Here is a 13,193-nt window from a genome sequence, read left to right as displayed (position 1 = left end):
CAGTTGTTTAATTTGTAACCAAACTAGCATAATCCACTTGCATGTGTTTTATCCCATTGTTGCAAAATATGAAGGAGAAAAAAAATGAATAAAATGAAACTTGACCAAATCTATATAGTAATTCATACATGATTATATTTTCCTGTTTAGCATTACTGGAACTATTGCAAATGTGGGTATGTTAGTTGACTAAGGTAACATGTTCGCCTCTAAACTTGAATTTCAATCCTCCCTTTCGTAAATTTAGAAATTACTTTACTAAAAGTATGTAAAATACCGCAAGCGTGGTTGAAAGAATCAACAGTTACATATGTTATTCATGTAGACAAGATCCGGAGGATATTGCAAAAGGGGTTCATCAGTCCCATTCATACAAATATGGATGATAAAACGTAGCCCATGCACGTACTTCAAGATGAAATAGGGCACCGGACATATTCCACATGTTCCTGTATGGTCCACCCAGATTTCCTGATATAGCATGTACTGCACTCGTTCACTTGTGCAGTTTGTTTATACCTTGAACACAAATATAATACCACTTTATGATGATCATTTATAATTTAGTAATTTTATTTACAGTGTTGTTGAATCATTAAGTTTATGTGGAGCCTAGCCGCTCACATGGTGAAATGCAATATATGTTTAGTGTAACTGTATTAAAATATATAGGAGATCCACATTGCACACATACCACATTCGATCCACAACTAATTTTAATCTCTCAGGCACGAAAGGTCATCATGTCTTTTTTCTGATGAGGGACCATATGAAAGCTCAGTGGCTCCGACCCCATCATCTCTGTCTCTCTCTTGCCCTTCTTGTCGTTGAGGTGGTTGCACAAGTCTTCTTAGAGAGAGAGAGAGAGAGAGAGAGAGAGAGAGAGAGAGAGAGAGATTCTTTTGAGGAAGACAATGGAGGGTTTGATCAAAGAGGACAATAGTGCCTAGCTAGTGGTGGTTTTAGAGGTGCTTTTCATATAGATATTAAGGTCGAGGGTCACAGTTGAGATGTGTGTGTGCCCCCCCACACACACTGACTTCACAATAATATTGATGCCTCTAACGCATTTTTTCATGTGGACCCCATTTTACAACCTATTTTAGACTAGCACACCAGCTTCTAGACCTCGAGAAATTTTTTTAAAGTATCGATAACACGGTCCGGTGTAGGGTCATAATATAATTGGTTAAAAATTTTGTTTTCAAGTTTTTAATTTATTGTATTACACTCAATATACCGAGCTGTATTTCTGACATACTGAAAAATATCTCGATGTCTAAGAGAGAAGATATTTTTAGTGTATCCAAACACCACTAATATAATATATCTATTACACCCAAATTATAACCTTCATTTTTTTGGTCTTAGAATGCGAGAAAACTACTTTAGTGTCTTAAGGCTTCACCAAAAAAATTTGGACATAAAAATCTCTGAAAAAAAAAAAAAAAAAAAAAAGAATACAACTGATTGAAAATAATAAAAACAAAATAGCAGGGATAATTTTGTTAGAAAAAACCAAATAAAAAAAGCGAAAACTAATTAAAATTTGAAATTTGAAATAAAAGTATTGAAATCCCATGCTGAGGAGGAGTTGGCGAAAATTTGAAAATCAAGGTATTGAAGTCCACGTATCTCAATCCACTTCATCAATCGTTCTCTCTACACACTTTTCAAAAACTACCATTTTAGAATAAATAGAACTTCAGTCTGCTCAATGTCGAGTTTTAAATAATATTCGGAATTTAAAATGATAAATCGCGTAACGAATGATGTCGATAGGATACACAATTTCTCCTAAACCTTTCTCTCACTCTTCAGTCTCTACAGTTTAGGTGGTTGGCTCTTCTTCAAGGGATGGACCCCACTCTAAGTACACTAATAACCATGATACCTAAGCTTTTCATGCATTTTTGGACCCTTCCATGCACTACTCCCATTATAAATAATCATGACTGCGGTGTACCCTTTACGAAATCAAACCCCTCCTTTGTGTTTTCTCCTTCAATTCGATTCGCTTCTCGTCATCTCCAATTCTCTCATCACTGCCAATATTTTGTCTCTCTGTTTTTTCCTTTGATATAATGTCTGATGATCAAATGAGTCTATCAATAAATGGTCAATCTCAAGTTCCTCCAGGTTTCCGGTTCCATCCAACCGAAGAGGAGCTTCTTCACTACTATCTTAGGAAGAAAGTTGCCTTTGAGAGGATTGATCTTGATGTAATTCGAGAAGTTGATCTTAATAAGCTTGAGCCATGGGACATTCAAGGTACGTATATATATAAACTCATCGTAAAATTTTCATACATAAGAGTCACGGTTCATGGAAATCGGATTGGTTCATTCATTTTTGTGACATAATGCAGAGAGGTGCAAAATAGGTTCCACTCCACAAAATGATTGGTACTTCTTCAGTCACAAGGACAAGAAATACCCAACCGGAACTCGAACCAATCGGGCAACCACCGCTGGGTTTTGGAAGGCCACTGGTCGGGACAAGATCATCTATAGCGGCTTCAAAAGAATTGGATTGAGGAAGACACTTGTGTTTTATAAGGGTCGAGCTCCTCATGGACAAAAGTCAGATTGGATCATGCATGAATATAGGCTTGATGAAAGCAACACTCATGAAACCACCGTAAGTTTTTAGTCCCCCCATTTCTTCAACTTTCGCACAATCGAAAATTTCAAACACTTCATTTATTCCAAGAATAATCAAACACCAATTTGCATTCTTGTGTCGATTGCACAAAGTACTGTTTATGTATTATACGTATACGCTTCTCTTTAACAAATCAAAACTACCTCGGTTTAATTCTCACTAGATCGTGGTAGGAAGGTCACTATCCCCTTATAAGATTCTTCTTCACATATATACTTCTGTGTGTACACAATTATTGATATTCTCACACATTCATTCCGTACTATGTGTATTCATACAGGTTTCTAGCTCAATGGGGGAGTCGATGACCGAAGACGGGTGGGTGGTCTGCCGGGTATTCAAGAAGAAGAACTATCAGAAAGCTTTAGAGAGCCCTAAAGCCTCCTTTTCCATGGACTCATCAAACAACCAAATGAATGGTTCAAGAAACGATGGTGTTCTTGATCAAATACTGATGTACATGGGAAGGACTACTTGCAAGCTGGAAAATCATGATCAATCCTTAACCATGAATAACATCTCAGAAAGATTTATGCATCTGCCAAGGCTTGAGAGCCCAACTCTTCCAAACCTTCCCGCTTTCGATCAGGAACGTAGCTTCAAAGCTTGCTATTCGGCCATTGATGACATGTTCATAGAAACTGAGCCTTCTTCAACAAACCAACCAAGCAATGGTTGTGACAATAATGACCTAGTCGATGATCATGAGTACCCCAAAACAAGGCTAAATGACTGGGCTACCCTTGATAGGCTTGTGGCATCCCAACTAGGTCAACTCAATGGCCAAGATCCAGAGACACCAAAACACTTGTCTTGCTTTGGCGATCCAAACATGGCCTTTTGTTCTTCTCCTCATCCTAATGATCAAGACAATGACGTACAACTATCATATCCATACCTACGTACAAGTAGATCATCCGATCATCAATCCGAAGTATACAACAACGAGAATGATCTGTGGAACTTCACCAAATCGTCGTCATCACCGTCATCATCGGACCCGCTTTGCCACTTGTCGGTGTAAGGGAAGCACTTGAAACGACATACATACTATATACGATATATAGTAGCTTAACATATAAGAAATATATATATAGGAAGTTCGTACGTTTATGTTTAAATGAGAATACTTGTAATGAATAATAAATAATAAATAGGTGATAACTGAGATAGTGTGGCATTGTCATACCATTATCTTTACTTAAATAAACATGTCTTTCCATTAAAGTGAGTTAATTGTTATCGAATTTTTTGAGGGCTGTCACATGCATGCTCTTAATTTCTAACCTGTAATTATGTCCTTAGGTTATGCTTCAATGATAACATGTTGCTGACTTTTGATCGTATATTTGGTATCATGGCAATTGATCATCATGATGTCAATATTGTAGATGAGTGTGTATGAAACCTGCTAAGCACTATATAAAAATATCTTTGGCTTGGTCATGAGTTTATGACATTGGTATCAATTTGTTATTCTAGTGTCCATAAACAGTAACATTCTTGGCTTGGTTCACAACTTCACCTAACGTATACGTACCAATTATGGTGTGGAAAACGCGACCCCTTTACCAATAAAGATAAGATTAGAGCATGAAGATCAAGTGAAAATATCCCATATACTGCTCTTTTCTCTCTCTCTCTCTCAAAATGGCCAAAAATTTTATACGAAGAACCACCTAACTCCTTAAAAGTACATGCAAAGTGCTTAATTTGTTGATATGAAATAAAATTGCATATCTTCACATGCCCCCTCACATGTGGCAATACTCAATTTAAACACATGGACAACACATATCAGGTAATGTGGAGTATGTGTGGTCATTGATCGTTTACACATGCTCCAAACTTTCTCGAATACCATGAAGAAACATAAGGTTTCCCTATAAAATTAATTAGCAATATAGGAAGTAGTCAAACTTCTGATATGCATATACAAAATCTCTTAACTTTCTGATGTGGGACAAAACTCCAAATCCTCACAGATGATGCTTTTATCTCTACCTATGCTCGTCAAACGAAAAGAAAACAAGACTAAATTAAATTAGGAATATACACCATTGTGTTAGAGTAAGATGCTAGCTAATTTGAGGATAAGTTTCAATTCATAAGATTAGATATTGTATTATTCTTACTAGAGGATCATGTAATAGAAAGAGCGTTATGTAGGAGAATTGGTAAGTGTAGCTTTATGTGCATTCTTGCAGAGATTTACCCATTGTGTCGAATTAAGTTGTTTGGTCAAGCTAGAAGATGAACTGGGAAAACTCAAGAGAATACTTTGTGGCATAAGTTATATGTACCAAACAGTACGTACGTAATTAATTAATTAAACAATAATCGGACACAAACTAATAGTCTTATTTACTTATATTAAGGAATTAAGGCTATATTTAAGGAATGGACCGTAAATCGCAAATAGAGAGGATTAGCAATGCTCTCTATGAGCATTACAAAAAACTGAGGGGGATTTGCAAATGACATCTTTAAGTAGCAATTTACAAATCTCTTTCACATGACTTTGTAGTTTTCAAAGATGAAATTGCTAATCCCTCAATATCTGCATTTTATTGTTCATTCCTCACTAACTTGGACTCAATTCACTAGGAATTGGAAATCTCACCCAAACATAAGTTGAGGAACCTTGTATAGAGTTATCAAGAGTTTGGATTACATTTTTCATTGACCATATAGTTTCAGGGTCTAGATTGGCTAGGTTGTCCACGTGTGAAGCCCACTGTCACACGTGCTTGTTGGAGCGAAATTTCCTACGGGAAGAAATACCTCCACATATTTGTTGAGCGCAATCCTCACGTTCACCGAATCCTTCGTTAGAGGTGTCCCCGAACAGTCTTTCTCCGTAGCTTGCCTAGGCGTGGTACCTGCAAAAGATACTCTGACGCTCAAGTCGGTCGATTTATTTTCTATTCTTTAGTTTCTCTTGGGTTCTGATTACGTACCTTGTTCTTTGGCTCCTTTACATATTTATAGGATTGCATGCTTGGGGAACAAGTACCACAACATGTCTTCCTCTCCCACTTCCTCAATGGTCCTCCGTAGTGGAGGCAATTATCTAGACATGTGCGTTTGTATATTCCTTGTAGGCTTTCCTCACAGTTTATCTTGCACAACACCATCCCTTTAGGTGATTGGTATAGGCCCATGAGTCAAAACCGGATTTTATCCTCCCACAATGCCCCATTTTCCCCTTCTTTACATATGTAAAATAGGAGAAAATTGAATTTTTCAATCGCATGACGCCTTGAAACTATACTCTTTAAGCCAATCTAAAACTTCAAGCACTTCTTACTAAGGCCAGATTTGTGGAAGTTACTTTTTTTTTAAGGCTAAATTTACCAAAGCCCTCGTTTAGTTCACCTAACTTATGAATGCTTTACTAGCTTTCTTAACCCTGTCGTATATTCGCATAATTTACGAGCGTCAATAGGCATCTCCGTAAAATTTACGAACGTGGACTGACGCACAATATATTGACACCTAAGCCATAATATACGAAAGTTGAATGTCGCATAACTTGCGAAAGCCAACAGACTCCTTCGCATTCTTTACGAACGTCAACTGACATCTTTGCATAATTTACGAACATGGATTGACAACATAATTTACGAAAATCAACTGTCGCATAACTTGCGAAAGCCAACAGACTTCTTCGCACACCTTATGAATCGTCAACTGACATCTTCGTATAATTTACGAATGAGAGCTGACGCGTGGTTTACGAAAGTGGACTGACACCTTCATATGATCTACAAAAGTGGATTTATGAACAAGAGTTGACACCTAAACACTTTTCCACAAAAGTGGACTGAGACCTTCATATGATTTACGAACGAGGGTTGACACCTTCCGTGGTTTAAAAGTGGATTGACACCTTTGTATGATCTATGAAAGTGGATTTACGAACGAGGGCTGACACTTAAACACCTTCCCATGAAAGTGGACTGACACCTTTGTATGATTTACAAACGAAGGCTGACACCTAAACACCTTCCCACAAAACTAGATATATACCTTCGTATGATTTACGAACGAGGGTTAACACCTTCCGTGATTTAAAAGTGGACTGACACCTTCGTATGATCTACAAAAGTGGATTTACGAAAGTTGACTGACATTTATACATATATATATTTATTTTATAGATCTCTCTCCCATCTTGTCTTCACACCTAGGGCGTGTTTGTTTGCCCTCTTTAGCCCTCATTGGATTAGACTAGACTAACATTTAGTCTAATTCTGTGTTTGTTAGTATCAGGGATTAACATTAGTGGGACTAGGAGGGACTCATGTTCACTAAAGCCTTCACTAAAAGGTCTTAGGGAGACCCTCCAAAAACAGTCGGACTGCTAAGACCAGCTTTGTTCACTCCTCTAATCCTCTGCGAGCTTTGTTGATCTCACCCTTCCTACTTTCAGACCCATAGATCTCTTCCTTTGCACATCAACAACAACATCGATCTCGCACTGCAGATGCAAGACGGCGATCTCACACTACAAAATCAGGATAGCGGTCTCAACCACATGTTCTGACTATAGACCAAACATCTTAACCTTTCGAAGAATTTACAAACACGAAAAAATGAAAAAAGAAATTGACGAAGCAAGTCAAATCAAGGGTAGATATAGGCTTTCCTAAAGCTCATATATGTTGAAAATGGAGATAAGATGTTACTAAAGTAAATGATTGAATAAAAGAAACATCTTAACATTTCAATAGCAACGATTGAAGGAACAAAGCCATGCAGTAATAACTTGATCAGAGGGAGAAATAACCTATCAACTTGTTTCTAGGGAATGTGAAATTTTGCAAAAAGTAGTTTTGAAGGATCTGAAATGCAGAAAAAAGATGGAGAAACGAAAAGAATATGACGGGGTCAAAGAGGGAGAAAAACGGAAGTTTCTAGGGTGAGGGAGAGTTCTTAAGAAAATGAAAAACATTGCATAATAATAAAATATTAATAAGTATGTACTAAAATATTAATAGATATATATATATATATATATATATATATATATATTAAATAATGTAATATTAAAGTTTGTTATTATTTTGATTTTTAGTCCGACACTGCATCAAACACTTCACTAAGCTAGTCTAGTTTAGTCTAGTCTAAGTCAATCCAACTTAATCCCTAAAACTAATTCAATCTGAGACAGTCCAGTGCAACAAACGCACCCCTAGTTTGTTTCCTTCTTCGTACTCGTTCAGACTAGATGTTCTGCTTTTCTCATGATATATAAATATTATAAATCACTATCCCTTAGATGACGTGCACATCTACATACACTTTTACATGACTTATACATCTGCATATATATATATATATATATATATATATATCTTTACTGTGTATGTTTCCTCCTCATACATATAATCCATAATACTAGGCTACACACTTAGTATGCACGTCTAGGCCGAACGTCTAATATGCATGCCTAGTTTGTACACCTACATCTCTCTTTATTTATATAGATATATATATATATATATATATATATGTGTGTGTGTGTGTGTGTGTGTGTGTGTGTGTGTGTGTGTGTGGCTCCAAAGCTTAGTTTCTTCTGTTGCCTCTAGGTCGCGAGCTAGACTCCCAGGATGTCCAATCCCTTTATATATATAGGCACACCGACACTTACACACACATACCCATGTGCATATCTTTGCGCACCAACATGCTTATCTCTACACACATTTTTCATACATACATACATACATACATACATACATACATACATACATATATATATATATATATATATATATATCTATGCACAGGCATATATACATATTTATGCGTCATTACCTGGGGCTCAACATGTTTCATAATTTCCTACTCAGTTAAGTTCTATCATCATGTGTGCTTCTCCAACTTTAAAACATGTGCTTCGGAACAAGCTTTCTTCTTTTGCTTTTGTTGTCAAATCTACATCTCTCGTCACCTAGATTATGACTACACATTGAAATATATATGAGAAAATGACACCTTCCTCACATGTCTTATCCTATCTATTGGGTTGTCTATAACGTTTGTCCTCTCAATTGGAGTTTCATCCACCCTCTGTAAGGTTGAAAATTTATGTCCAAACTTCATATGCACTCATTTCTCTTTTTATAAATTGAGTTTCTCCTATCCCCGCTTTTCTTCACTTCCTCTGTTCAGTTCACCACCAAGTCTGTGACTTTTCGTTTTAGAGTGGCCTCTTGGCTTATAGGTAATTTTTCCATTTCAAACTTCTCATGTGGGAATATTTCAAACATTCCACTTACGGGTACTAATTCCTCTTCTTATCTTCTCGAACCAATTTCGGCCAGCAAGTCTCCCATCCCGTTCCCTATGTCGAGACGTACACATTGGTCTAAATATGGTGGTACTCCACCACACTTTGAAATCATTAAGGCTCGTGACCAATGTCACATTCTAGATGATGTGCACCTTAGCCCACTTCCCGTCGGAGTTGACATGTATTCGGGCTCTGCATCCCAGCCGAGTGTACCGTTTTGTCTCCAGACCACTTAGGGGCCATTAGCTTCCCGCTCCACCCTGTGATTCACCTCATTTTATTCTTCACAAATACTCATCTTATGCAACTGAACCCGAACTCTTACTTGATTATGTCAACCTTCCTAGCATTAGGTATGAAGCTAGGCGTATCCTTAGGTTTTAGAGATTTCCTTTATCTATTTGACTTGACTGCCATTTAGGGTGAAACTAGTTTCTTTAATTTTAAACCCAGGTATCGCAAGAAATTCTTGTCATTAGATCCCTCAAGAGCCAGAGATTGGAAGAACCACCATTTTTTGATTTCGGGGAATTGGAAGGCCTCCGAGCTGTCTCAACTATATATCCCTTCTACTTTTGGCGCTAAACCTGGTATATATAAATTTACTTTTGCTATCAATTTTTCGATAAATATGTAAACATAACTTACCATGAGTTTCTTCTACTATATATCCCTTCTACTTTTGGCGCTAAACATGGTATATATAAATTTACTTCTGCTTTCCAAAGGCCGAAAATGTTAGCTAAAGTGGTTTGTGATGAGGAAGATATAGAGCTCTAGAGAAGTTGCTAACACTCTTACTCAAATCTCCTCTCTCTGCAACACTATCATTTCTTCCCATACTATTTGATCGACCAGTCGTTGGCCGCTGACCCCCTACTTAAGTCTATCTTTGCTCTTGATATTGAGCTTCAGTTTAACGCAAACTCTCCAGTATTTATGACCGACTCCCGAACGGAGGGCTTAGAAGAAGGAGACGAAAGAGAAGAAGGCGAGGAGACAGGGCAAACAGACACATACTCCGACTCGAATTATTCTCCTACGATGACTTTACCACGTCCTGACCTTCCCTCGCCCTGCTGCGTTACGCCTCATTGTGATCTTCTAGTGTCTAGAATTGTAGGCAGGTCGGATAAACGTTTTCTGGTGGATAGGCCCAAAACGCTCAGACATGGTTCGCTGACTATCTTCGGTACAGCCCCTAAACCCATGCAATGGCAATCGGCTCCTCCCACATTCGGCTCGGTTAGTGGTGATTATTCCAATATCATCTCAAGCTTGGAGACCTGAATTCACAAAAAGAGATAGGAGTTTTGTCACCATTGGCGATGATTTATGGGGCAATGCAAGCGCTACTACTGCTATTGGAAGAGGATTGACTATTCCTAATGATGTCAGTCGCTTTGAGGCAATGCTCGATGAAGATCTCGACTCCTATGAATCTTATTTATGAAGGTATTCTCTCATTCTCTACATGTCTCATCATTTTTGTAAACTTTAACCCTTCCTTTGTTTTCAGATAGCTCTACTCCAAAAGGAAAAATCAGATAGACTGGCTACCAGGTTGGAATCCCCCAACCTTAATCAGCAGCAGGTCAGAGAGTGCCGGGCTAAACTTCACAGATATGAGGAAGAGATCATAGATTTAAAGGGAGCTTGCGATGCTGCGACGTCTAAAGTACGCCGCACAAAGGAAGAGTTGGCCGAGGTCAAGCAAGCGAGCACCACTAAACACGAAATGAATATGCAACAAATACGTAAGGAGATGGCCTTCAGCTTCAGATTTGGTTGGGTGCAAAGCCAGCAATGTCAGGAACATCGGTTTGTAGCTGATCCTGACGTGTATGATCATCATATGAGGATTGAGCCTAGTAGATATGAGTGGTGCGAGGGGATGGATCCTAAGGATCGGAGATCCTCAGACCAACCTGCTTCTTCTAACCCTGTCCTAGGCAACGAGTTTGTTACTAACTCCGAACTCATTTTGGGTTTAGACTTTGGAGGCTTTCAATATAACCCTCGTTTTGGCACTCAGTAGCTCATGCAATCATATGATATGTTTTCATGGGCTAAAACGTCATTTGCATTTGTGATTTGTTCTCATGGGCTAAAACCCCATTTGTGTTTGTATTTACATTATTGCATTTTACTTATTATATTTACTTGTATCTTAGCGTAATTTTCGTTAGCAAGTTAGGCCTTCGCCCTTCCATTGCTTAACCCTTCCTAGCTGTTCCTTTCGATTTTCATTTTCAACTAAATGAGATCAATATCCTTTATCTTTAAATTTGAGTTTTGAAATGAGAGATTAACTTATCCTAATAAGATACGATCATCTTAGATTTTGAATTCTTGTTTCTAGCAACCTCGAAATATCTCTATATGAAAAGGTGTTTGAGAGCAAATAGGTAGTAGTTGGATCTTATGGCTAATAATCAAAGAATGAAACTCAACTTCTAGCTCTGTGCTGATGTCCCCAAAAAGAGAAGCTTTCGGAAGGATGTTAGGGGCTCTAGGAATGTTATCGAGTTATGTTCTAGTTCCACTTCTCGTTCACCAAAGAGGGCTTCTCACTCTTCTGAAGTTCCTAACATTTTTCGCGAATCCACATACCGGCCTCGAACAAGGTTGGGTGGAAAACATGCTCCAGATTTTGTTGTCGGTGAAAGGATCTCTCTAAGGCTAAATTATCTAGGAAAGAGTTACGCGACTCGGGCTCCTGACTCTATCGCTCATTCTCCCGACCCTTACGCAAGAGATGAAGCGGGTCCTTCCCGTGCAATTTCCCTTTGCCACCCACAGTGCCCCTAGTGCTTTGACTACTCCCTGTTATTGGACGAGTGTGAAACTCTGAAGGGATACTTGCAACGCGCTGAACACCAGGTGGATCATCTTAGGGGGAATTAATGGCTGCTGATCGTGCCGTGTCCGCTACTCATTCAGATAACATACATGATGGCTTTAAACAAGGCATTCACTATTTCCGCTCCAAGGCTAAAGTGACATTTCCCTCCATAAAATGGGATAATCTCCTTATCCCATTAGACTAGATGTCATTTTGGTTGTAATAAGTTGGGCTTTTAGGTCCAACCATTATTAGGATATCTAGTAATGATGTTGTCTTTGTTTTCACCTTCTACTAATAGGTTTATTTCTTCTTTCACTCTTATCTTTTATCGCACTATGTATCTAACATCCAAGAGGTTTTCATCTTTTAAATAAAAGATATTCCTTTTTATGGGCGGGAAAAACAATATCCCATTGCTTAAGGTTTTACTTTTGCACACGTAATGTTTCATTTTCCTTTGCAAACACATGACATGTTCGAGGAGGAAAATCAGATTTATTTCATTCCCCTTTTCAATATCGATCTCAAAAACCGTTCAACCTTGAATTCTACTCTTAATCAGTTCTTTACCTATTCGATCTTGGTCGACCTTTGCTCATTCGATCTTGGTTTTCTTATCCCTCTCGATCTTAGATTTTTTTATCTTGATTGGGTCTTTACCTATGGGCTTTCTTTTCCCACTCGATCTTAGATTTTCGATCTTGATTGGGTCTTTATCCATAGACTTTCTTTTCCCACTCAATCTTAGATTTTCGATCTTGATTGGGCCTTTGCCTATTCGATCTTAGATTTTTGATCTTGATTGGGTCTTTGCCCATTTGATCTTGGTTTTTCTTTTCCCATTCAATCTTAGATTCTTGATCTTGATTGGGTCTCCGCCTATCCGATCTTGGGTTTTCTTTTCCTACTCGATTTTATGTTTTCGATCTTGATTCGATCCTCAATCCATGGTTTATGCTCTTCAGCTTTAGAATTTAGTCGAAGATTCGAATGAAGTGCAACTTTATTTATCATACAATAAGCAGATGTCAACAAACATCCAGGGATACACCTTTTGACATGCAAGGAAGATAAGAAGGGATTTACCCTTCAACATTGCTATTTCAACATGCCTGAGTTTATAATCTTCGTTTCCGAAGGCCTTGGTCACCTCATATGGTCATTTCCATATGCGTCCAAGCTTCCCAGCATTCAAATCTTTTGTGTTTTCCATGACCTTTCTCTATACCCATTCACTTACTTTGAACCTTTTCGACTTGACCCGTTTGTTGAAGTAAGTGGCAACTTGGTTCTAGTAGTTCGTAAGTTGTAATGCGGCGATTTCCCTTTGTTCCTCGACTAAGTCGAGGTTATGGGTTAGTTGTTGATCGTTCTTGCTAT

General features: G+C 38.1%; 1 protein-coding gene across 1 annotated transcript; it reads left to right on the top strand.

The window, feature by feature from the left end:
* Positions 1-1,965: 1,965 nt before the first annotated feature.
* On the top strand, positions 1,966-4,104 carry LOC103950701 (NAC domain-containing protein 43). Its single transcript, XM_009361924.3, has 3 exons — positions 1,966-2,271; positions 2,369-2,640; positions 2,945-4,104. The coding sequence occupies exons 1-3, from the start codon at positions 2,085-2,087 to the stop codon at positions 3,686-3,688; spliced, it is 1,203 nt and encodes a 400-aa protein (XP_009360199.1). The 5' UTR covers positions 1,966-2,084; the 3' UTR covers positions 3,689-4,104.
* Positions 4,105-13,193: the final 9,089 nt, after the last annotated feature.

This window comes from the organism of the source record quoted next, unplaced genomic scaffold (assembly GCF_019419815.1).
Source record: "Pyrus x bretschneideri cultivar Hongxiangsu unplaced genomic scaffold, Pyrus_bretschneideri_v1 Contig3, whole genome shotgun sequence".
NCBI classification, from domain to species: domain Eukaryota; kingdom Viridiplantae; phylum Streptophyta; class Magnoliopsida; order Rosales; family Rosaceae; genus Pyrus; species Pyrus x bretschneideri.
This window is presented reverse-complemented; position numbering and strand designations above follow the sequence as displayed.